Source organism: Lithobates pipiens, unplaced genomic scaffold (genome assembly GCF_037356315.1).
Source record: "Lithobates pipiens isolate NorthernLeopardFrog02 unplaced genomic scaffold, aLitPip1_a1.2 Scaffold_8, whole genome shotgun sequence".
In the NCBI taxonomy this organism is placed as follows: domain Eukaryota; kingdom Metazoa; phylum Chordata; class Amphibia; order Anura; family Ranidae; genus Lithobates; species Lithobates pipiens.
In genome coordinates this window covers 678,504,970-678,532,300 of record NW_027507903.1, presented here as the reverse complement: position 1 = coordinate 678,532,300, position 27,331 = coordinate 678,504,970, and the positions used below count along the sequence as shown (strand labels likewise).

Below are 27,331 nucleotides of genomic sequence, written 5' to 3'. Positions count from 1 at the left end.
CACACGGTCGGACTAAGTTGTCGGAAAATCGGATTGTACATAACGTGATGACGTTATTTCGTTACGACGGGACTACGTTCAGGCTAGTAGCCAATAGCTTTGGCCTAGGAATTTGATCTGAGAATGCATGGTACTTTGTCCGTCGGAATAGGCTACACATGACCGGGGTATGTCCGATAGGAGCATTTTGTTGGAAAATTTTACCGGCAAGTTGGAAAAGTTGGTCTGTCGGATATTCCGACGGAAAGAGTCCGATGGAGACCACACACAGTTGGAATATCCGACAAAACGCTCCGATAGGACACATTCCGACGGAATCTCCAACCGTGTATACAAGGGCTAAGAATTTGGAGAACCTACAGTCCAGTTTTACCTCCAAGGTCTCCGGGTTTTCTTTGTACACCAACCATGAAATAGAAACCAGAAAAAAACGTGCCTCTAAGTGTAGTATCATCAAGCAGTTTATTAGTACACTAAAAAGGGGCAACTCACATGACGTGGAAAGATGTAAGGCTCATAAAATCTGGTTGACATCAAAAGGTGTAGAAGGCCCAAGGCCGTGATGCAGGAGGAGAATAGCCAGCCACTCTAATCCAGATCACCCAAGGCAGAACTCTCCATAAAGCACAACGTGGATCGCAGCGCTGGCATGATGACATACCAGGAAAGGGCAGTGCACAACACATTTCGGAGCATGCTCCTTTCTCGAGTTCAGTGCTTGGTGTGACCCTTCCCTTCATGTTATCTGCATGAAGATCATTTCTCCTCAGATCTTAATGGTGGCGGCTGATCTAATTATTGATAAACTTCAGGAGCAGACCATGGCTTCTCATTCTGGAACTTGATATGAAGTCCAACCATATCAGTTTTCTACTTGTTTCCTCCATCTTGGAGACAATTTCCAGATGTGTACACGGTTTTGCTTTTGGGTGCTACCTAAAGGAAACAAGAGCTTGTCTTCCTATAGGCTCCATGACTTGGGATATTTTATGCCAGGCCTACATTACAGTTTTCAGCAGCTTGAATCGAGACTTCAAAGAAGTAAACTGGAGGGTAGACATGGGCGCCGTCAATAAATTTGTTCTGTTCTGTTCCGTTACGGTTCGTATTAAAATGAATTCGTACTTCGTATTTCGCGTCCGAAATTCAATTTCAATTCGTACGAAATACGAATTGTCGTTTAGGTTCGTTAACTTGTTACGAACGTTCGTTACGATGAATTTAAAGGCAAAAATATACCTCAATATGACAGTCGATGCTGATGGAAGTTTGGTTTTTATCCGAAATACGAAATTCCGTTGAAGAATTTCCTATCCGAAATACGAATTTTCATTAGATGAGGGGCTCCCACCATCCCTGTGCTGTGCTGACTTCCTCCTGGGGATTCGTAAAAACAAAAGTTCGTATGTCGTACAAAATTCGGACGCATGGCAATTCGTATTTCGGATCCTCCCGAATGTACGAATTTGGAGAAATTCGGACGAATTTGAGATTCGTACGAAACGAATAGCACAATGTCTACTGGAGGGCCCATGGACACGGAGGTGAGCACAGCCTACAACTCAGTTATACCTCACTCACACAAACGTAGAATATTGCAAAGGTTGCCTATAACTACTTTTATTAATACTACTATTTAACTAACTTAACTATAACTATTTCAAGTAACTGCTCTTCCTAGTTTCATGGAATTTAAGTACATCTCTAGTCAAACTTTTTTATTTTTGGTTGAAGTGTGGGAGGGTTAGAACCTCTGCCAGGTTTTTATTTCTTCATCCATCCTGCATCTTTTATGCTTTATGTGGGTGCACGGCAAATGGACACACTGTGTAAAACCAAAGATATCCAGCACACCAACTGTCATGGTCTAGCCTACAGTTTCCTGCATGTGAAATTCTTACTTCCTAAGCCTGTGGTTCTATTCACATGTGCTGTTGGATTCTGTGCTCGCCTATGGGTGTTGCCAAGCTCTACTGTGGATTCATATCCCATTTCCTTCTATCATTTCCTGTCCCGTCCCCAGTCTGCTTCACTATACATAAGGATGATCAGTGCAGCCCACGTTGCCTGAGCAACTTCCCAGTTTCTCTGAGCTCCTGGTTTGCCTTGCAATATCTGTATTTGGTGTCTGACTTCCCGTGTACCGCCCCAAGCATAATCTACAGTTTTTGCTTGCCTGCAGCCCGCCCTGACTTCAGCTCGTTTCCTGCATCCTCTTCTGTCTCCTGCCATCTGTACTCTGCATATGGCGGTCTCAGCTGGGCCAACTTGGTAGGCCATGAACTGGTTTCCAGCTTGCTGAAAGTCCATCCCCACTATCAGAGGCTTTGGCGAAGAAGCAGGCTAGGTCTTATGCCCCCGTACACATGATCAGATTTTCCGACAACAAATGTTGGATGTGAGCAAAGATAAGCCGAACACCCCCCTGTTCGGTTCGCACCAGAACCTGCGAACAGACCTAAACTTCGTGTGAACTTTAGAACCCTATTAAAGTCTATGGGACTCGAACGTTCACAATCTAAAGTGCTAATTTTAAAGGCTAATATGCAAGTTACTGTCCTAAAAAGTGTTTGGGGACCCGGGTCCTGCCCCAGGGGACATGGATCAATGCAAAAAAAAGTTTTAAAAATTGTAGTTTTTTCAGGAGCAGTGATTTTAATAATGATTAAAGTGAGACAATAAAAGTGTAATATTCCTTTACATTTCATACCTGGGGGGTGTCTATAGTATGCCTGTGAAGGGGCGCATGTTTCCCGTGTTTAGAACTGTCCCTGCACAAAGTCTAATTTCTGCAGGAAAAAAAAGTCTTTTAAAATCACTTGCGGCTATAATGAATTGTTGGCTCCCGTAATACAGAGATCAGTCATTGAAAGTCATTGATAAAAAAAAAAAAAGCGTGGGGGTTCCCCCAAATTCAATTACCAGGCCCTTCAGGTCTGGTATGGATATTAAGGGGAACCCCGCATCAAATAAAAAAAAAATTACCTGAAGGGCCTGGTATGGATATTTAGGGGGAACCCCACGTCAATTTGTTTTTTTAATTTGACGCGGGGTTCCCCTTAATATCCATACCAGACCTGAAGGGCCTGGTAATTGAATTTGGGGGAACCCCACGCTTTTTTTTTTTTTATCAATGACTTTCAATGAGTGTTCTCTGTATTACGGGAGCCGACAATTCATTATAGCCGCAAGTGATTTTAAAAGACTTTTTTTTCCTGCAGAAATGACACTTTGTGCAGGGACAGTTCTAAGCACGGGAAACATGCGCCCCTTCACAGGCATACTATAGACACCCCCCCAGGTACGAAATTTAAAGGAATATTACACTTTTATTGTTTCACTTTAATCATTATTAAAATCACTGCTCCCGAAAAAACTGCAGTTTTTTAAACTTTTTTTTGCATTGATCCATGTCCCCTGGGGCAGGACCCGGGTCCCCAAACACTTTTTAGGACAGTAACTTGCATATTAGCCTTTAAAATGAGCACTTTAGATTTCTCCCATAGACTTGTATAGGGTGTTCCGGCTTTTCGAATTTGCTGCGAACAGCCCAAATTGTTCACTGTTCGCTGAACAGGAGAACAGGCAATGTTCGAGTCGAACATGAGTTTGACTTGAACTCGAAGCTCATCCCTAGATGTGAGCTTGTTGGCTGAAAGTCCGACCATATGTATGCTCCATCGAACATTTGTTGACGGCCCTTTTGGCCAACAGATGTTTGATAGCAGGTTCTCAAATTTTTCGCCAACAAAACTTTGTTGTCAGAATTTCCAATCGTGTGTGCACAAGTCTGACGCACAAAAGTTCCACGCATGCTCGGAATCAAGCAGAAGGAGCCGCACTGGCTATTGAACTTCCTTTTTCTCGGCTCGTCGTATGTGTTGTACGTCGCTACTTTCCCACGTACGTAATTGTTGGCCAACATTTGTGTGACTGTGTATGCAAGACAAATTGGAGCCAACATCCTTCAAACAAAATTCCATGGTTTCGTTGTTGGAAAGTCCAATCGTGTGTACAGGGCATTAGACTCTGTGCATTTGGATTTCTACAAGGGCTCACTACCACATAAACCTGACAGCAATGATGGTAAAGGCCCGTACACACAATCTGACTTTTTGACAACAAACATGCAAATTAGCTGTTTTAAGGCAACATCCGACCGTGTGTTCGCTCCATCGGACAAACTTTTTTCGGTTTTCATCTGACTTTTGTTGGCTGTGCGAATGGACAAACTTCCTGGCAACAAAAGTGCGATGGAGCAAAGTCCGATCCTGTGTACAAAAAACCATAGGACTTTTGTACAAAGTACAAACAGGCATGCTCAGAACCAATGCAAAAGATCAGACAGCAATACAGAAGTTGACCAAAGGTGTCGGTAAAGAGCAGAAAAACCACGTGATTTGGTGAAAGTTGGCTGAAAAAGTCCTGCCGTGTGTATGCAATACATGTTCTCGGCCAACGCCCTTTGGACAGAAATCCATGGAAAAGTTTGTTTGAAGTTCGATCGTGTGTGTGAGGCTTTAAGGTGACAGATCCTTAGAGCTAGGGTTGGATGTGTCACCTTGAGAAAGGAGATCATTGTGTTTTTGAACTGTCTATGTTTTGCTACTAAGATCTCAGTAAAAGTATGAGATCTACCATCGTTGGTGTGCTGAATATTTTTGTTTGAGGTTTATATTTTTTTTTTTTAAATCAAAACTTTTTTTTATTGACGAGAATAATGGGTAACTGAGATACGGTAAGAAGGTATACATATACCAATTCAGCTGGATTGTATACAGATTAAACATACATGTACATAGTAAGCAGTTACCTGATATCAGGCTTATATAAACTTGTTTCTAGTAAAACTTAAAACAGACAAAAAAAAAAGGGATGGGGGGGGGAAATAATAATAATAGAAATAAAAGAAAGGAGAGAAGAAGAAAGGACACCTTCCTCCAGGCTTGTTCATAGGCATATGTATCACGTGAGTTTTTATCAACACAGCACATGTATTGTAGGAGGATCTTCAAGCTCAGCAGGAAATCCTAAAAACAGTAGAAAGGTCTAGAACCGTAGAAATCTATCCATTACTAACTGAGGGGGAGCAAGGTTGAGGTTACCCAACCAATTCTGCCATATGAGGTTGAATTTTTCGGTTGCATTGCGGTGTTGGTACGCTAGCTGTTCCCTGAGGTCTGTATATCCCAATTGGAGAAATTAGCCGCTTCTATTTGTCTAGGTCAATGGTCTCCAAACTGCAGCCCGATGGTCAGATGTGGCCCTTTGCTAGCCTTTATTCGGCCCTCGGAACACCATTCCTTCCACCGATTTGAGGCACTATCCCTAACACTAACACCAGCAGTGGGGTATAACAACTCCCCCAAATGACACCAATGATGGGGCACCGTTCCTTCCACTATTATCAATGGCGAGTCACTATTCCATTCATTTAAACCAACCAATGGTGGGGCACTATTCCTCTAATTGATAGCAGTGATGGGGCACTGTTTCACCCACTGATGCCAGTGATGGGGCTCTATTCCTTTCAGTAATACCAATGGCAGGGCACTCTTCCTCCCACCAACTCCAGTGATGGGGCTCTATTCCTTTCAGTAACACCAATGGCAGGGCACTCTTCCTCCCACCAACTCCAGTGATGGGGCTCTATTCCTTTCAGTAATACCAATGGCAGGGCACTCTTCCTCCCACCAACTCCAGTGATGGGGCTCTATTCTTTCCAATAACACCAATGGCAGGGCACTCTTCCTCCCACCAACTCCAGTGATGGGGCTCTATTCTTTCCAATAACACCAATGGCAGGGCACTCTTCCTCCCACCAACTCCAGTGATGGGGCTCTATTCCTTTCAGTAACACCAATGGCAGGGCACTCTTCCTCCCACCAACTCCAGTGATGGGGCTCTATTCCTTTCAGTAACACCAATGGCAGGGCACTCTTCCTCCCACCAACTCCAGTGATGGGGCTCTATTCCTTTCAGTAATACCAATGGCAGGGCACTCTTCCTCCCACCAACTCCAGTGATGGGGCTCTATTCCTTCCAATAACACCAATGGCAGGGCACTCTTCCTCTCACCAACTCCAGTGATGGGGCTCTATTCCTTTCAGTAATACCAATGGCAGGGCACTCTTCCTCCCACCAACTCCAGTGATGGGGCTCTATTCCTTCCAGTAACACCAATGGCAGGGCACTCTTCCTCCCACCAACTCCAGTGATGGGGGTCTATTCCTTCCAGTAACACCAATGGCAGGGCACTCTTCCTCCCACCAACTCCAGTGACGGGGCTCTATTCCTTCCAGTAACACCAATGGCAGGGCACTCTTCCTCCCACCAACTCCAGGTATGGGGCTCTATTCCTTCCAGTAATATCAATGGCCGGGCACTCTTTCTCCCACCAATGCCAGTGATGGGCTACTGATGCCAATGCTGGTGCACTATTCCTCCTCCTACTGACCACAGGTACTATGCAAATGAACACCACACCCGAGGCATTGTTTACTCCCACTTATGCTGGACCTGGGACATTTTCTACCCCACTGACCACAATCCACCCCCGTAAAAGTCTAAAGGATGGTAAACTGGCTTGTTTGGACAGTTTGGAGACCCCTGGTCTGGGTAACCGTTATTATCGGTACAGTATGTGAGGGACAGTCTTCCAATGGGGACACTTGGCGGTTGTCTAGGAGGTGATTGACCCTGACTTTGTGGAGATGTTTTCATATTTACTGTTGTATCTCAGGACATTAATTCAGGGGGCAACAGACAGAAATTCACATAGAAGGGGTTTTAACTGTGCCCTATAGCTAGCTGTAGTTAGTCACCCTGTATTGGACTTGACTTCCACAGTTGATGAAACCACTTGGATAGGTAGTGAACTGTTTTGACCATTGCAGAAACAGGTAAGTTGAATGTGACCAACTACTACTAGCTAGAGCATGACCTGAATACACAAAAACCTTAAACAGAAATACCCTACTCTACTTAGAAGTAGAAAAAGAAGATAAAAATAGTTTTGGCTACAAATAAACTTCAGCAATATTTGAATTAAGTTAATTTGCACCCAGAAAGCCCACCAAATCTTGCCATGCTGTTTTGTGATTAGGTGTGTGCTCATGTTCTACAGCCACTTATGGTAACCTCTTGAAGTGACCCGTGGTGGGTTGCATGCAGTATTCTAGTATGTTGGTTGTGGGTATGGCTGGTAGGGTTGTGGGTAGGCCTGGGGTTGTGGGTAGGCCTGAGGTTGCGGGTAGGCCTGAGGTTGCGGGTAGGCCTGAGGATTCATAGCCACGCTCACTGAGGTTGTCTGCGCTGTCACAAAGTTGACCGGATTTTTGCGCTTCTTGATTTCACGAGCCAATTGGCACCAGCTGCAAGTGAAGCACCAGTAGAGCATGCAGCAGTCATCACAGATGGAGCCCTGGCCAGAAGGAGAGAAGAAGGTCAGTGGACAAAGCAAAGACAATGTCAAAAGCGTTCAACCTTAAAGAACCCAAAGTGCCTCCATCAGAGAGTAAATAACCCACAAACTATTGTTTCACATCCATTTGATACAATTCACATCCAAACCAATCGAGCCAGGAGAAGCTCTTATCCATCAGGGCAACTTAGTAGAATGAATGTAAGATGACATAGGAACCCATTAATCTTACAGTTCTGTATTTTCAGCACCATGGCAATCCCCGTTAGTCAGCGGAGCAGACGTCACATACCACGCGATGGGATGCATTTGCTTTAGGACTTGTGTCCCATCTGTTTGCAGCCTAAGAAGACCCTCATTCAACCACCTTGTGTTTAGAGAGAGGCCCATCAGCAAAGTTTTTTTTTTTTTATTTTTTTTTAAAGGGGTATTAAATGCTATGACCCAACACTACAATGAGATCTCATCCTTCTACAAGCGATTTGGCTGTTGAGCCACCCACTAAGGGTGGGCAGACCCTGATGGGGAGCTGAGAGAGTAGTTGACCATCAGGTCCATCTTGCTGTTGATTGACATCGCAAAGCAGAGGATGATCCATAGCTGCTATTCAGTCCAATAGCTGCTCTTGGATCCGCCCACTGTCAATCAAAGTAAAACAGACTGATAGGAAACAAATCTCTCAGTTCTTTATCAGGCTTTGCTAGTGGCGGACTGACCATTGGGCCACTCAGGCACTGCCCGAGGGCCTCATGCCACTAGGGGGCCCCATCAGGGTTGCCAGCCTCAGTAAAACCAGGGACAGTATGTAAAAAATCTGTGTTTTTTTTACATCTGTCTTTGAAATGTCCCTTACCGACATCCTTTTGGTCTAAAAATCCAGAGGTTATAGCTGCCCCACCTCTCCAGTACCATCTCAGCCAATAGAAACATGTCTGTGTGCACTGTGTGATTGTATACTGTGTGGCCCCATAATCTCTGATTTCCTGGGGGCCCCATAATCTCCTATTGCCCAGGGGCCCCATGAGTTGTCAGTCCGCCCCTGGGCTTCGCCCACCCAGTGACACAAGTCATTTGCCAAATAAGGACATTGCCGCTATTATCCCCAACCCCTTTGTTTACATTTAGCTTACTGTCAGGAATTCTCATGAATGGGGCTCTGGGTGGGTCACATTCATGAATGCTTGCAGGTGGGGTCAGCATGGTGTGGCGGAATAACACACTCAGCCCCATTTGCAATGAAAGAACTTGTATTGAAAATAATGCAGAAACAGTTGTCAAATAATCTGGTGGGAAGACAGCTCAACTGGTCACACTCACAGTTCCAACAGCATGAAGAGAGCAGAATGCAGCCAAACTGCAAACGTGCGACCTGGCCATCTTGTGCCCAAAAGGCAGGTGCCCAGAGAAGTTGCAAGCCATGCGCTTTCCCTCCTCATCAGGAACCTTTACCTGTGGCTTGTACTGTCCCTACCAGGCAGGATAACTGTCCCTACTTTACCGACTCGCAAATGCGTGCCAAACCTAGGAGCAAGGACCTCAAATAGGCTCTGCCTGAGCCAAGATGGCTGCCAGAGTCACATGGGGCTGCAGCATCCAATTGGATGCTTCCCTAATGACCCATAGAGGAACTATGTTCCACCTGACTTCCTCTCCAACTGCAGTACTGCTGTGAAATAGCACCACCGGCAGTGGAGAAAGTAAACTACATCTGCCTACCAGCTCCCCGGCACAGACTGACCCCACTCTGAGCACTGGAGGACCTCTCTGCACCAGCTCAAAACGGGTCTAAATTGCTCCCAGAAAAATGTGAACTGATGGAAATTCTTAAAATGGTGGCAGTTAGAACTACCTGAATTTGTCGCCATTATCTGTAATGACACAAAAGCTTTCCTAAATCAGGTGCGGATAGTTCTAAAGGAAACCACGACCAGAAATGTGTTGGTAATGCTTTACTGAATTCCCCGGGATGAGTCTTAGTTTTCTTCATATGCATGTTCTTATCGCTCTGCCATTTTTGGTACAATGAAGTTCTGAGTCCCATGGCACCCCCAGCCCCAACCAAATATAAACTTACAGGGATCCTGTATCTCTCTCTAACAGCCGCTCTCATGGCCATAGAAATGGGAGGACAGACCATGCTACTCCCAGTATAGGCGGCGAAACATCCTGGATCCAGCAGAGGGAGGCACAGGCATTCTCCAAAGTCGCTGACCGTCTTGCACTGGAAGCATGGGAAGCACCAGAAGGCACAGCAACCTGCATGGGAGAGAAGGAGGGATTGAAAAAAAAAAGTGCTTGCATAGTGCCCACCATCAACTTATTGGCCCTGGTCCCTGAATTCTCCTAGAAGCTACATGGCTTCCCCTGGTTCCTGTCTTCTGGTTGTTGAAGTTTGTCCATTGGCTCTCGAACTGTCTCTTGTTTGACCAGACTTTGCCTGTTCACAGACTAAGCTGATCCTTAGCCGATGGCAATCCTGGCCAATTAGAATTCTTCACCAAAACCATAGTTCCCACCCAGTTTCAGATCACTGACCCCTCCAGTCAATGATTATTAGTCTGACAGATCCTTCCACTCCAGTCCGCTCATAGTCTGATCACATGCTTGACAATTCCAGACTTTCTCTAGTCTAGTCTGACCAGAATCTTCCCCTCCAGTCCAATTTGACCCATGCCCATTCCCCTTCAGTTCCTGATTGGTATGATCAGTTCCCTGATTCCTCCGATCAATATCTAGTGTAACCAATCCTTCCCTCCAGTCCTTCCCTAGTCTGATCAAATGCTTCACCCTTGCAGTCTCTCCCTCTAGTCGATCCTTCCCCTCTAGTCGCATCATCAAAGCCTTTCCCTGTCTACTCTGACCATATGCTTGTCCTGTCCAGCCCCTGCCTAGTGTGACCAGATGCTTGGGGGGGTGTGACGGAACCGATCCCACACCCTGATTGAGTGCTTCCATCAGTATACCGCTTCCTAAGTCTGAATATAGATATCAGATATTCCCACCGCTGACAAGCACAAAACAAGACGACACTTGCTTAGCTGCTCAACATGGACTAATTTATTAGAACCAAAATTACAAGTATTTATAATACAGCAGAAGACTAAAACCTAACCTAATTAGCATGAGCTAATTATCTAATCATTGACCCAGACTAGTTGTCTGAGAGATAGGACTTTTCAGGGTAAGACTTTGTCTCATAGCTCACTGATTGACTATTCAATACACATTACCATAAAAATAAACACAGGGTTAATTAGCACAAACAACAATGTGTTGAATACTCTTACAAGCCAGACTCATTTACACAATAGACAGGTGGCTGGAGTTGATGACATTAGCATCTAACAGTTTGTGTCCCAACAGTGTGATTCAGTCTATTGCTAATATGGCAAATACATATCCAGAATCTGTGTGTCTTGGGGGGGTACATGGATCTGAATCCAAGTAACACCACCTCAGGGGTCCCCAGGCATACAGCTCACAAAGAGCACCGTTCCCCCAAATGCCAGGACCCATAATCGCAAGGCAAGAGGCTCACATTCTGTCCCCTCCAACAGCCTCTGCCCCGGCTAGGTCTGTCACAGGGGGCAATTCAATTTTTTTTTTTTAGATATTGAACATCCCTCATGACAACAATAGGCACATGACAGGTAAGTTTTAATGGAGGATGTGGGGTCTATAAGACCCCCAGATCCCTCCTCTGCCCTTAAAAGTATTCAAAATACCAAGATCGGTGTGATCAGATGCTTTTCAGTTTTAAAAATGGTACCGTTTACATCTGGGTAACCAGGAAGCGATGTATGCCGATTGCTTCCGGGTTCCTATGTCATAGAGGCAATCAAAGCCATCCCGGGTCTTTGCTTGCCTCTATGAACAGCCGGCTGAAGCACCAGCTAGTCAATTGGATGTCCTGGTGGGCCAGGGGAAGGGGGACCTCCCCTCCTGCTGCTTGTAAATGCAATCCAGTGACTAGTTAGCCTGGCCAGATTCCGATCCCAAACCCATAAAAAAAAAAACGTAAAATAAGAAAAAAAAAAGTGCCCCCATCCATGCTTATGTAGATGGAGTTTGCATCACAGGTGAGGTATCGCCGTGAACATGAGAGCGAGAGCAATAATTCTACTGCTAGACCTCCTCTGTAATTGTAAACTGGTAACCTGTAAAAGATGTTAAAATGTTGCCTATGGAGACTTTTAAGTATTATAGTTTGGCGCCATTCTACGAGCTTGTGCAATTTTAAAGCGTTACGTGTTAGGTAACAGTTTACTTGGCGTAACATCCTCTTTTGTATCCTACCAAAAATTTGGGTTATATATTGTGCTTTTTTGCGTTAAAATGTATTAAAGTGTATTTTTTTCCAAAAAAACATTGCGTTTGAAAAAACACTGTGCAAACACGGTGTGACATGAAAAAATTGCGACTGTCGACATTTTATTCTCTAGGGTCTCTGCTAAAAAAAATACATAATGTTAGGGGGTTCTAAGTAATTTTCTAAGAAAAAATACAGATTTTTACTCGTAAACAAAAAGTGCTAGAAAAGGCTTGGTCTTCAAGTGGATATTTTAACATGCGTGCGAAAAATTTCGAACATTGCCCAGCTAGACAAGTAAAACCGGCACTGCTGAGTGGCCAAGCCAGATAGGGATGCACAGAGCAACCAAAAGTGCAATCCTGCCCTCTATATTGAAAATTCTGCACCACTGTATGTTATAAATAGAGGGAAACACTAGGGGGTGTTGCTGGTCACCCTGCACATGACCCCTTGTGTCGTCTTCTTCTTGCGTCTGATGATGGGTGTGATGATGGGTGTGATGATGGGTCTCATGATGGGTCTCTTGATGGGCTTGATGATGGGTCTGATGATGGGTCTGATGATGGGTCTAATAATTGGTCGGATGATGGGTCTCTTGATGGGCTTGATGATGGGTCTGATGATGGGTCTGATGATGGGTCTAATAATTGGTCGGATGATGGGTCTAATAATTGGTCTGATGATGGGTCTCATGAAGGGTCCTATGATGGGTCCTATGATGGGTCCTATGATGGGTCCTATGATGGGTCCTATGATGGGTCTGATGATGGGTCTAATAATTGGTCGGATGATTGGTCTGATGATGGGTCTCATGATGGGTCTCATGATGGGTCCTATGATGGGTCTAATGATGGGTCTGACGATGGGTCTGACGATGGGTCTGACGATGGGTCTAATGATGGGTCTGACGATGGGTCTGATGATGGGTCTGACGATGGGTCTGACGATGGGTCTGACGATGGGTCTGATGATGGGTCTAATGATGGGTCTGACGATGGGTCTCATGATGGGTCTAATAATTGGTCGGATAATGGGTCTAATGATTAGTCTGATGATGGGTCTCATGATGGGTCCTATGATGGGTCTAATGAGGGGTCTGACGATGGGTCTAATGATGGGTCTGACGATGGGTCTTATGATGGGTCTAATAATTGGTCGGATAATGGGTCTAATGATTAGTCTGATGATGGGTCTCATGATGGGTCCTATGATGGGTCTAATGAGGGGTCTGACGATGGGTCTAATGATGGGTCTGACGATGGGTCTGACGATGGGTCTCATGATGGGTCTAATAATTGGTCGGATAATGGGTCTAATGATTGGTCTGATGATGGGTCTCATGTTGGGTCCTATGATGGGTCTAATGATGGGTCTGACGATGGGTCTGACGATGGGTCTGATGATGGGTCTGACGATGGGTCTAATAATGGGTCTGACGATGGGTCTAATTATGGATCTGATGATGGGTCTAATGATGAGTCTGACGATGGGTCTGATGATGAATCTGACGATGGGCCTGATGATAGCCCTGATGATGGGTCTGATGATGGGTCTGATGATGGGTCTAATGATGGGTCTAATGATGGGTCTAATGATGGGTCTAATGATGGGTCTAATGATAGGTCTGATGATGGGTCTGATGATGGGTCTGATAATGGGTCTGATGATGGGTCTGATGATGGGTCTGATGATGGGTCTGATGATGGGTCTGATGATGGGTCTGATGATGGGTCTGATGATGGGTCTGATGATAGGTCTGATGATGGGTCTAATGATGGGTCTAATGATGGGTCTAATGATGGGTCTAATGATAGGTCTGATGATGGGTCTGATGATGGGTCTGATAATGGGTCTGATGATGGGTCTGATGATGGGTCTGATGATGGGTCTGATGATGGGTCTGATGATGGGTCTGATGATGGGTCTGATGATAGGTCTGATGATGGGTCTGATAATGGGTCTGATGATAGGTCTGATGATAGGTCTGATGATAGGTCTGATGATGGGTCTGATGATAGGTCTGATGATAGGTCTGATGATGGGTCTAATTATGGATATGATGATGGGTCTAATGATGAGTCTGACGATGGGTCTAATGATGAGTCTGACGATGAGTCTCATGATGGGTCTGATGATGGGTCTGATAATGGGTCTAATGATGGGTCTGATGATGGGTCTAATGATGGGTCTGATGATGGGTCTGATGATGGGTCTGATGATGGGTCTGATGATAGGTCTGATGATGGGTCTGATGATGGGTCTGATGATGGGTCTGATGATGGGTCTGATGATGGGTCTGATGATAGGTCTGATGATGGGTCTGATGATGGGTCTGATGATGGGTCTGATGATGGGTCTGATGATGGGTCTGATAATGGGTCTGATGATGGGTCTGATGATGGGTCTGATAATGGGTCTGATAATGGGTCTGATGATGAGTCTGATGATGGGTCTGATGATGGGTCTGATGATGGGTCTATTGATGGGTCTGACGATGGGTCTAATGATGAGTCTGACAATGGGCCTGATGATGGGTCTGATGATGGGTCTGACGATGGGTCTAATGATGAGTCTGATGATGGGTCTGATGATGGGTCTGATGATGGTCTAATGATGGGTCTAATGATGAGTCTGATGATGGGTCTGATGATGGGTCTGATGATAGGTCTGATAATGGGTCTAATGATGGGTCTGATGACATCACTTACACACTCCCATGTCTTCGCAGCAGTCGCAGATCCCTGAACCCCACGCCTCTGCTTGCATGACGTTGGTCATCGTCACCGACTGCGAGACGGACATTGGCTGTGCCCCGATGGGTTGGATGGACACATTGGACATCATCTTCTGGCAGGTGATGGCAGACTCTGAAAAGAGACAATACATGTCAGAAGGAAACCCCAAATACAGAGACCATCCCAACCAGGACTTTTCCCACATAGGATCTCCCCACCTCTGGATATCATAGATGAACATCCCAGACTGGGCCTCTGATCCATTATTTCATGAGAAGTGCAGCATGATGGGTAATGTGCCAGTGTGACCCTTCCAGGTATTTATTACCTGATCCGAAGGATCACAGTATACTGACAATGCCTTCACCTGGTTTTCACCCCAGAAGGACAGTGACATCCTTGTTCAGGCCTCATCCAGGGTCACCCTCTACTGCCTGGACTGAGGTGCCAGCTCAGAGACGACAATCCAGTAAATCCTAGTTCTGGCTGTGTTCACAAACGTCTGATACAGATCTGCCCCCGCTGCAGCCTCTCGCCTTGTGACTTGTAACAAAGTTACAATGAACAGTCTGATCACAGGGGGGGGGGGGGAACTAATACAAAGTTACAATGTACATCTGATTACTAGGGCGGGACTAATACAAAGTTACAATGTACATCTGATTACTAGGGGGAGGACTAATACAAAGTTACAATGTACATCTGATTACTAGGGGGGGGACTAATACAAAGTTACAATGTACATCTGATTACTAGGAGGGGGACTAATACAAAGTTACAATGTACATCTGATTACTAGGGGGGGACGAATACAAAGTTACAATGTACATCTGATTACTAGGGGCGGGACTAATACAAAGTTACAATGTACATCTGATTACTAGGGGCGGGACTAATACAAAGTTACAATGTACATCTGATTACTGGGGGGGACTAATACAAAGTTACAATGTACATCTGATTACTAGGGGGGGACTAATACAAAGTTACAATGTACATCTGATTACTAGGGGGGGACGAATACAAAGTTACAATGTACATCTGATTACTAGGAGGGGGACTAATACAAAGTTACAATGTACATCTGATTACTAGGGGGGGACGAATACAAAGTTACAATGTACATCTGATTACTAGGGGCGGGACTAATACAAAGTTACAATGTACATCTGATTACTAGGGGCGGGACTAATACAAAGTTACAATGTACATCTGATTACTAGGGCGGGACTAATACAAAGTTACAATGTACATCTGATTTCCTGGGGGGCGGCGACTAATACAAAGTCCATGTCCATAATGGGGTGGTAGTGACACAGCCGTAAATGATCCACAATGGCTCAAAATGTCTGATCAGGGTGTGGGAGGACTAATACAAAGTTACAATGTACGTCTTATTACTGGGGGGGGGGACTAATACAAAGTTACAATGTACGTCTTATTACTGGGGGGGGACTAATACAAAGTTACAATGTACGTCTTATTACTGGGGGGGGGACTAATACAAAGTTACAATGTACATCTGATTACTGGGGGGGAAACTAATACAAAGTTACAATGTACGTCTTATTACTGGGGGGGGGGACTAATACAAAGTTACAATGTACATCTGATTACTGGGGGGGGAACTAATACAAACCTACAATGTACAGTCTGATCACTGGGTGGGGAGGACTAATACAAAGTTACAATGTACATCTTATTACTGGGGGGGGGGAAATAATACAAAGTTACAATGTACATCTTATTACTGGGGGGGGGGGGGACTAATACAAACCTACAATGTACAGTCTGATCACTGGGTGGGGAGGACTTATACAAAGTTCCAATGTACATCTGATTAGGGGGGGCGGACTAATACAAAGTTACAATGTACAGTCTGATCACTGGGAGGCCCCTAATACAGTGTTACAATGTACAGTCTGATCACTGAGGAGGGCTCTATTTCAGGGACTCCTATAGTACATCGGATGGTTGGTGTTACTGGGAGTTCTCTCAGATAAGATCTGCCTATTATTTTGCGGTAAATCACGTTTCTGTGTTTTTACTAATCTCAGTTCCCATCCCCCACAGATCAGGTGACATCATCACCTCCAGGAAATCTGGACGCTGATTTGAGTAATGCAGGGACCAGGATTTGCGTGTCATGTGACTCTCCCGTGTCATTCTACATCTCCACATCATTTGCCTGGTCATCGTCGTGAATTTACATCGCCTGACAAAATGATGGATTTCCACCGTGGACTTTTTTTTTTTTTTAATAAAGAACTCATTGGGGTTTACTTTATAATCCTTTTTTGTGAAGGAGTAACCACGGGGCATTAAGTACCCTTTCCTCATTCATATGAGGTATATTTCAATGGGGGTTTCCAGATTCTGATAGGTAACCTACCCTCGGACCCCCACATACACCAGGCCAAGGTTGTGGGGAAGAGGCTCTTGTCCTCCTCAACATGGGAACACCCTGGAAAGGTTCCTGCCCTGTGTGGAAGGCATGTGGCCTGCTATGGTTCAGAAAGGTGGGCCTATAGTTGACTTCCCCCTACCTGCATGCATTATGGATTCTTGTGGTACCATATGCTTTATTTCTCTTGTTTTTTTTTTTTCCATAGGGAATCCCTTTGAAATCCATAGCAGACCCTACAAAACCACCTTCACATGTAGGTTTAAAGGTGTTGTAAAGCTTTGTTTTTTTATTTTCTAAATAGGTTCCTTTAAGATAGTGCATTGATGGTTCACTTACCCTTTCCTTCAATTTCCCTTCTAAATGTTTTTTTTTTCTTTGTCTGAATTTCTCACTTCCTGTTTCTCCTCAGTAAACTTCACACCATCATCCGAGCGGTGTTTAGTCAGCCAGAACAGCTTACTGAGGAGGAACAGGAAGTGAGAAATTCAGACAAAGAAAAAAACATTTAAAAGGGCAATCAAAGGAAAAGGTAAGTGATAGCTTACCAACAATGCAATGAACAATGAACCAACAATGCACTAGCTTAAAGGAACCTATTTAGAAAATAAAAAACGAACCTTTACAACCCCTTTAAGGCATCCCCTAGGCTTTATTTGATAAAGATTGTGCAATTTTAATGTCGCCCTTTTGTTAAAAGACCCTCTCTCCGCTGAATGGTATGTTTTTGTTGTTTGCATTGGTGCATGCCCCTCCACCTAGGGCTGTGAGTGCCAGTATAACGATGTCAAACTGATCCATTTTGTCAATACGCACCCATGGGTGCTATGTACCCCTCACTCATTTACATGAGGTTTGTTTTAATATGGGCCTCCAAATTCCAATCCTCAGACCCCCACGTCCACAGGCCAGGGTTGTGGGGAAGAGGCCCATGTCCTCATCAGCATGGGAGCCCACTGGCACGGAGGACACCCTTAAATACCCTACCGGACCCTTAATTAGTCGCTGGATTGCTTTTTACTCTCAGCAAACTTCCTTTAATAAAAAGGCAGCAAAATCAACAGAGCTGAAGAGGAAGAGGATTACCGGGGAACAATGCACACAGCCGGGAGGGAGTGGCTATTGCTACCAGCATTTCTGTATAATACAACTTCTCCATTCTATACTCGTTGTTGAATTTTAAAGTGAACCTCTTTCCTGAGAAAAACTTTGGAGACATTGATGAGCTCCGCTTTTCAGAGGTGCGCAAAGTACAGAGTGTAGGGTTCAGGGGTGCGCTATGTGCAGAGTGCAGAGTTCAGGGGTGTGCTACGTACAGAATGTAGGGTTTAGAGGTGCGCTATGTACAGAGTGTAGGGTTTAGGGGTGCGTTACGTACAGAGTGTAGGGTTCAAGGGTGTGCTACGTACAGAATGTAGGGTTTAGAGGTGCGCTATGTACAGAGTGTAGGGTTCAGGGGTGCACTACATACAGAGTGCAGGGTTCAGGGGTGCGCTACGTACAGAGTGTAGGGATTAGGAGTGCGCTACGTACAGAGTGCAGGGTTCAGGGGTGCGCTACGTACAGAGTTCAGGATTCAGGGGTGCGCTATGTGCAGAGTGCAGAGTTCAGGGGTGTGCTACGTACAGAATGTAGGGTTTAGAGGTGCGCTATGTACAGAGTGTAGGGTTTAGGGGTGCATTAAGTACAGAGTGTAGGGTTCAGGGGTGCGCTACGTACAGAGTGTAGGGATTAGGAGTGTGCTACGTACAGAGTGCAGGGTTCAGGGGTGCGCTACGTACAGAGCGCAGGGTTCAGGGGTGCGCTGCATACAGAGTGCAGGGTTCAGGGGTGCGCTACGTACAGAGTGTAGGGATTAGGAGTGCACTACGTACAGAGTGCAGGGTTCAGGGGTGCGCTACGTACAGAGTGCAGGGTTCAGGGGTGCGCTAAATACAGAGTGCAGGGTTCAGGGGTGCGCTACATACAGAGTGCAGGGTTCAGGGGTGCACTACATACAGAGTGCAGGGTTCAGAGGTGCACTACATACAGAGTGCAGGGTTCAGAGGTGCGCTACATACAGAGTGAAAGGTTCAGGGGTGCGCTACATACAGAGTGCAAGGTTCAGGGGTGTGCTGTGTGTAACCCCCCAACCCCCACAAAGCTTCCTCACATCTCTCCCTCCTACCTGGCCCGGCTCTAGTACCTCCCTGTGTAGGTGGCTCTGCATCACCTTCAGGGAGATTGTTTTCACTCTCTCTGGGGAAAGAGAGAGAGAGAGAACTGGCGAGAGCCGGTGTTCCGTCAGATTATGCGACCCGTCAGATTTCGTAACGTAAGTGTGTTGACTAAAGGTTTTTTTTTTTTTGATGCAACATACTGATTTTGGTGATTTCCCACTATGCACCTTCAGTCTTCTTGAGATAAGAACCAAACTTCACCCCCTATTCTCAGAAGGACCATCTGAAAGAAAACCTCTATAACAGAGATGAGAACCCCCCATCAGGATCTCTTCTATCGCTTGGTATAGTCCTTCTCCTGCCCCACACCTGCTACACAATTGGATATAAAAAAAAAAAAGAGAGGCGTTAAATGCCTCTGTTGTGGATTCCAGACCTGCACCAGCACTTTATGGCCTAGGTGAGGATGGCACCATCACCACATTTCCCTCCCAAAGCCCTCTCATACAGACATCACACGAGACTTGAGACATCTGCTGCCGCACTGCACATGTACCAGTACGTGTCATCAGGGGCCAACTCAAAGTAATCGGAAGAGCCTCCTGCTGATGTCACATGAGAAGATGACCCGGAAAGCTGGGCTGGAGCATTGACTTACCCTACCTAATGCTGTATTCACTGTATTTAATGGACACCTCAGCGGTACAGATATAAGAGTGGAAAAAGGCAAAGGGGAAGTGAAGTTCCTCTTTCCCCTTTACTAGAGATCCAGCCCTCTACCCTTTGTGGGGAATGTATTTCTGTGTGCACCCCTGTAATCTGAATAAATGAGAACCCTCACAGATAAATATTCTGACGCATTGCTGGTTGGCCACAGGTCACCAGAAACTCAGATCCAGGTCAACTGGTCTTCTATCTGATGTGTTCCTAATTATTATGGAACCCTTTTTGACCTGCCATTTGCCCCTGCTTTTTCCACCACCTTGCCATTGTCATCCACTTAGTAAGGTCTGATCCAGAATGGTGGTGGATCTGATGGGGACCGGAACTGGTTGATGCGAACCAACAGCTGCACTACTGAGTCAATCATCCACCTAATGAGGTCTGGTCATTAATGGTGGTGGATCTGATGGATATAGGAGCTGGTTGATGTGACCAACAGCTGCACTACTGAGTCCATCATCCACCTAGCAAGGTCTGGTCATTAATGGTGGTGGATCTGATGGACATCGGAACTGGTTGATGTGACCAACAGCTGCACTACTGAGTCCATCATCCACCTAGCAAGGTCTGGTCATTAATGGTGGTGGATCTGATGGACATCGGAACTGGTTGATGTGACCAACAGCTGCACTACTGAGTCCATCATCCACCTAATGAGGTCTGGTCATTAATGGTGGTGGATCTGATGGACATCGGAACTGGTTGATGTGAAGCAGCAGTAAATTGAGGTTTAATTTGGCGAATAGATTAGAGGGAAGATAAATTAGTGATATCTACGTACATGGTATCATCAAGGTACAGCTATAATAAAAGTGTCATACAACACTCAAACCCTCTACCCTATATTCTGACGCATTGCTGGTTGGCCACAGGTCACCAGAAGCTCAGATCCAGGTCAACTGGTCTTCTATCTGATGTGTTTCTAATTTTTATGGAACCCTCTTTGACCTGCCATTTGCCCCTGCTTTTTTTTTGCCCCACCTTGCCATTGTCATCCACTTAGTAAGGTCTGATCCAGAATGGTGGTGGATCTGATGGACACCGGAACTGGTTGATGCGAACCAACAGCTGCACTACTGAGTCCATCATCCACCTAATGAGGTCTGGTCATTAATGGTGGTGGATCTGATGGATATAGGATCTGATTGATGCGAACCAACAGCTGCACCACTGAGTCCATCATCCACCTAATGAGGTCTGGTCATTAATGGTGGTGGATCTAATTGATATAGGAGCTGGTTAATGCGACCAACAGCTGCACCACTGAGTCCATCATCCACCTAATGAGGTCTGGTCATTAATGGTGGTGGATCTGATGGGGACCGGAACTGGTTGATGCAACCGACAGCTGCACTACTGAGTCCATCATCCACCTAGCAAGGTCTGGTCATTAATGGTGGTGGATCTGATGGACATTGGAACTGGTTGATGTGAAGCAGCAGTTAATTGAGGTTTCATTTGGCGAATAGATTAGAGGGAAGAGAAATTAGCACTATCTACGTACATGGTATCATCAAGGTACAGCTATAATAATAGTGTCATACAACACCCAACAAAATATAATGCCGCGTACACACGAGCGGACTGTATGGCGTACTTAGTCCGTCATACAATCCGACGGACAGTCCGTCATACTTTCCACTGAACGGACTTGACCACACACGGATACCCAAACAGTCCGACGAAAGCTTGCGCGATGACGTGTACAGCACGTACGACGGGACTAGAAATAGGAAGTCCAATACACAGCAATGCACCCTTCCGCCGTGTAAATCCTATCTGGGCATGCGTCATTCTTAGTCCGTCCGACTAGCCTACTGACGAGCGGATTGTCCGCTGAAACCAAAGTATGACGGACAGAATTTCGAAAAATACGAAATTCTTAGTACGCCGGACTGCACGCTGAAAAAGTCCGCTGAAGCCCACACACGAGCGGACTGTCCGCTGAAATGTGTTTAGACGGACTAAGTACGCCATACAGTCCGCCCGCGTGTACGCGGCATAAGAAAGAATAACACACAGCACACCTCACCAATCTAAGTTCCATTTCAGTTCACAACTAAATAAATAACCAAGAAAGTATCCTTCCGTGTATAAAGTAACAAAGTATATATCTTCACCGCAACACAAACCAGATACACCATGTCCTCTATTGTTAATAAACATGATACAAAAAAATAAAAAACAAAAGTAAAAGGTCTTCTAACTAAATGAATAAAGTCCAACAAAGGAGGACATTGTTATCTAGTCTGTGTTGCAGTGAAGAAATATACTTTATTACTTTATACAGATATTGTTACTTTATAAAAAGATACTTTGTTGTTTTTTTGATTTTTTTAGTTGTGCACTATATGAAATGGAACTAAGATTGGAGAGGTGTGCTGTATGATTTTTTATTATGCTTTGTTGAGTGTTTATTATGTTTTATTATGTGGCCAATAGGCTTCTTGTAGACCAGTGATATTGAATAAAAAATTCACGGAGGTCGGTCAGTAAAAATGTTTCTCAGCAGAGGTCCAACTCATAAGTGTCCGCATAAGGGTTTGCCCTTACAGCAGCTGTCTCCAACAGAGTAATATCTTACATCGGGTGTTTCCATCAGCTTGCCCCCTTGGATCAGGTGTCCCTATCAGAGTCGCCCCTTACATCACGTTTCCACCATCACAGACCTCCCTTACATCAGGTGTCCCCATTACAGTGCCCCTTACATCAGGAGGCCACGTAAGTATTTCCTCTTACAGCAAAAGTCCCCAACAGAGTATCCTCTTAGATCGGGTGTCTCCATCAGATTGCCCCCTTGGATCAGGTGCCCCCCCATCAGATTCCCCCCTTACATCGGGTGTCCCCATCAGAGTGCTCCCTTTATATCAGGTGTCCCCATCAGAGTCCCCCCTTACATCAGGTTTCCCCATTACAGTGCCCCCTTACATCAGGTGTCCCCATCATAGTCTCCCTTATATCAGGTGTCCCCATCATAGTCTCCCTTATATCAGGTGTCCCCATCATAGTCTCCCTTACATCAGGTGTCCCCATCATAGTCTCCCTTATATCAGGTGTCCCCAGCATAGTTCTCCTTACATTAGGTGTCCCTATCAGAGTGCCCCTTACATCATGTGTCCCCGTCAGACTGCTCCCTTACATTAGGTGTCTCCATTAAAGTGCCCCTAACATTAGGTGTCCCTACCACAGTTCCCCCTTACATCAGGTGTCCCCATCACAGTGCCCCCTTACATTAGGTAAAGAAAGTAATGTCACCAGCACACTAGGATCTCCAAAAATGGGTCCAAAATTTTAATCAGCGATCACATAATTACAGCAGAAAGTGATGTTTTCGGAGCCACGCAGGACCCCTTCATCAGGTATGTGTCCCCATCACAGTGCCCCTTAAATCAGGTGTCTCCATCATAAAGCCCCCTTACATCAAGTTGCCTATCACAGTACTCTCTTACATCAGTGTCCCCCATCAGAGTGCTCCCTTACATCAGGTGTCTCCATCAAAGTGCCCCTTACATTATGTGTCGCTATCATAAGTCCCCCTTACATCAGATGTCCCCATCACAGTGCCCTCTTACATCAAGTGTCCCTATCACAGTGCACCCTTACGTCAAGTGTCCCCATCACATTGCCCCTTAAATCAGGTGTCCCCATCAGAGTGCTCTCTTTTATTAGGTGCCCCCATCAAATTGCCCCCTTGCATCAAGTGTCCCTATCACTGCCCCCTTATATTAGGTGTCCCCATCAGAGTGTCCCCTTCACAATGCCTCCTTACATCAGGTATCCCCATTAGAGTGCTCCTTTATGTCAGGTGTCCCCATCACAATGCCCCCTTGCATCCAGTGTCCTTATCACTGCCACGTTACATTAGGCTTCTCAAACCCGAGTGCCCCCTTACAACAGGTGCACCCATAAATCAGGTGGCACCCATGCCCCCGTACCTTGTAGTGCCAGGAAGGCAGATGGTGGGAGTCTGAGCAGGCTATAGGTCTGGATGGGATAAGTTCAACTATCTGTCCTCCTGTAACACTGGGGGCAGGGCATGCATGATGTCACAGTTTGTTAGGACATCAGCAGTCCTAGCAACCAATGGTGACTCTAAAGGAGAAGGGGAACCTGAGTTGGGGAGTGGCTTGCTGGCTGAAGGTCCAGATAGGACTGTCACTCGGCCCAAATCCAGAACACGGTCTGCCATTTAGTGGTGGCCATCATAGGCCCTAGTTGACCTCTACTCACTGAAGTAACTTGAGTAAAACACGAAGAGTGGAAGGGGGTGGAGCACTAAAAATAATAATTAAGGAGTCAATAAACTTTGGTGGCCATTTAGCCATTTTATAACAGCAAAGTGAGGACTGCCATATTCACATCCTTCCCAGATTAGTTAAAAAATATTTGGCAATGCTGGCAAGGCAATGCTGTCTAACCTTTTGGCCCCGTTCCTTATTTTATTCTTTAGAGCGCCCCTTTCTTTCTCTAGACCAGCCTTTCTCAGCCTATTTACCCAAGAAGAAGCCTTGAAATAATGTTGAGGTCTTGAGGGAGCCTTGCTAAAACCAATTAATTGGTGGCCAATGGGAAGAACTCCACCCAGACAACTAAACAGATCACTGGTGTCATGCAGCTGGCTCTGCCATGTGGTGTTGGCCCCATCAGGTGGTAAATCAGCCAGCCACATCTCAGAGAACCCCTAGCAACCTCTGGTTGAACCCTGGTTGAGAAAGACTGCTCTAGACCCTCAGATGGACACTGGTTATATGACTGAAGATTAGGGCTGAGCAGATTTTAGGGAAATTCATTATTTTTTTCACATTCTGGTAGAATTTACTAAACGACTTCTCACATCTTCTTTGTGGCCCTTTAACTAATGCCGCATACACACGATCAGAAATTCCACCAGCAAAAGTTTGATGAGAGCTTTGCCAGAAAATGCGACCGTGTGTCCGCTCCATCGGACTTTTGCTGGTGGAATTCCAGCCAGCAAAAGATTGAGAGCAGCTTCTCAATTTTTCGGTCGGAAAAAGTTCTGATCGGAAATTCCCATCATCTGTACCATTTCCGACACGCAAAATTTCTACGCATGCTTGGAAACAATTTGGCGCATGCTTGGAAGCATTGAACTTAATTTTCTCGGCTCGTTGCAGTGTTGTACGCCACCGTGTTCTTGACGGTCGAAAGTACAGCGAACTTCTGTGTGACCGTGTGTATGCAAGCCAAGCTTGAGGAAAATCTGCTCGTGTGTACGTGGCATAAGTCTTCACAATGGGATCAGGAGCCCGCCCCACTGCTCTTGACCACAAACAAAGACCAGGTGTTGTTTGTGACAGCTCAGTCACTGTGCTTGGAGTAAGTGTGTTGCCAACACAGAAACCTCTGCTGCCATGGAAGCACATGTACATTACAGAGTGCTCCCTTACATCAAGTGTCCCCATCAGAGTGCCCCTTTGCACTAGGTGTCTCCATTAGAGTGCCTCCTTGCATCAAGTGTCCCTATCCCAGTGCCCCCTTACATTAAGAGTCCCCAATAGAGTGGCACCTTACTTTAGGTGTTTCCATCAGAGTGCCCCTTACATAAGATGTCCCATCACAGTGCCCCGCCCCACTGCACTAGGTGTCTCCATCAGAGTGCCCCCTTGCATCAAGTGTCCCTATCACAGTGCCCCCTTACATTAAGAGTCCCCAACAGAGTGGCACCTTACTTTAGGTGTTCCCATCAGAGTGCCCCCTTACATCAGGTATCCCCACCTTTCTCCCCTTTACATCAGGTGTTCCCATCACAGTACCCCCTTCATTAAGGGCCCCCATCACAGTGCCCCCTTACTTCAGATGCCCCCATCAGAGTACCCCCTTACATTAGGTGCCCCATAACAGTACCCCTTACATCAGATGCCCCCATCAGAGTGCCCCCTTACATTAGGTGTTCCCATCAGAGTGCCCATTTATATCAGGTGTCCCCATCACAGCGCCTTCCCCTATATCAAGTGTCCCTATTACAGTGGGCCTTGCATCAGGTGTCACTATCACAGTGCCCCCCTACCTCAGGTGCCCCATCAGAGTGCCCTTTTATATCAAGTGTACCCATCACAGTGCCCCTTTACATCAGGTGTCCCCATCACAGTGCTCCCCTAAATAAAGTGTCCGTATCACAGTGCCCCCGTACATCAGGTGCCCCTTTAAATCAGGTGTCCACATCACTGTGCTCCCCTATATATCAAGTGTCCGTATTATAGTGCCCTCTTACATCAGGTGCCCTATCAGAGTGCACCGTTAAATCAGGTGCCCCATCAGAGTGCCACTTTAAATCAGGTGTCCCCATCACAGTGCACCCCCTATAACAAGTATCCCCATCACCGTCCTCCTTTACATCAGGTGCCCCCTTCAAAGTGTCCCTTTACATCAAGTGTCTCCATCACAGTGCTCCCCTATAAAAAAGTGTCTGTATTACAGCGCCCCCTTACATCAGGTGCCCCATCAGAGTGCCCTTTTATATCAGGTGTCCCCATCACAGTGCCCCTCCTATAACAAGTGTCCCTATCACAGTGCCCCTTTACATCAGGTGTCCCCATCACAGCCTCCCCATAACAAGTGTCCCCATCATAGTGCCCCCCTAATAACATGTGTCCCTATCACAGTACCCACTTTACATCAGGTGTCCTCATCACAGTGCCCCCCTATAACAAGTGTCCCTATCACAGTGCCCCTTTACATCAGGTGTCCCTATCACAGTGCCCCTTTACATCAGGTGTCCCCATTACAGTGCCCCAGCATATCAAGTGTCCCTATCACAGTGGCCCCTTACATCGGTTTCCCCTTTCAGAGTGCACCCCTATATCAAGTGTCCCTATCACAGTGCCCCTTTACACCAGGTGCCCTCTCTAGAGTGCCCCTTTAAATCAGGCGTCCTCATCACAGTGCTCCCCTATATCAAGTGTCCCTATTGCAATGCCTCCTCACAAATGTTGCGCATGTAACATTTTTTACTTACATTACTGCAATATGGAAATATAGACGAGCCCCAGAGATCTTTGCCATTGTTTCTGTATGGGATGATAATTATTTGAGTACTTTTTTTTTTTTTAACCTTTTCTACATTTTTATGTGCAAAAAAAAAAAAAAATGCTCAATAGTGAGGCTAATGAGGGGGCAGTTTTTTGGCACAATAGGTTCCAGGATGGGTGAAACAGAGATGTTTAAAGCTTATCGAACTCTTAAAAAACATCCTAATTTTGTCTTCCCTGTTGACTCCAAAATGAAGAAAAATTACCAAAAATTTTCCACAAAAATGTGGCAAAGATTTTCCTTATGCCTACCGGGCATGCATGCATTGGTATGTCCTGGGGGAACGGAAGTTGGCCAAGAGAATGGAAGTTGTAGATCCTTATATGGAACGTTCTGTCAGCTAGTAGCCAATCACTTACCACTCTCTTCTCTCAGTTGCTCTTCGCTCTCTCTCTCGCCCTTCTCTATTAGTGTTCTTTTCTCTGTAGAGCTCTTCTACTCTCGCTTCTCTCTTCTTATGTCTCTCTCTCTCTCTCTCTCTCTGTCCTGACCAATTCTGTAGCCATGGGAGGAAGTTTCCTGGGA

General features: G+C 45.7%; 1 protein-coding gene across 2 annotated transcripts; it reads right to left on the bottom strand.

The window, feature by feature from the left end:
- Window positions 1-4,430: 4,430 nt before the first annotated feature.
- On the bottom strand, window positions 4,431-27,331 carry LOC143962025 (cornifelin homolog). 2 transcript variants are annotated; one of them, XM_077471366.1, is made up of 4 exons: window positions 27,166-27,331; window positions 14,444-14,602; window positions 9,498-9,679; window positions 4,431-7,423 (listed from the first exon to the last, which is right to left on the bottom strand). In XM_077471366.1, the coding sequence occupies exons 2-4, from the start codon at window positions 14,577-14,579 to the stop codon at window positions 7,178-7,180; spliced, it is 564 nt and encodes a 187-aa protein (XP_077327492.1). In that variant the 5' UTR covers window positions 14,580-14,602; window positions 27,166-27,331; the 3' UTR covers window positions 4,431-7,177. The 2 variants fall into 2 exon arrangements, with proteins under 2 accessions (XP_077327492.1, XP_077327493.1); XM_077471367.1 differs by lacking the exon at window positions 27,166-27,331 and adding an exon at window positions 23,692-23,804.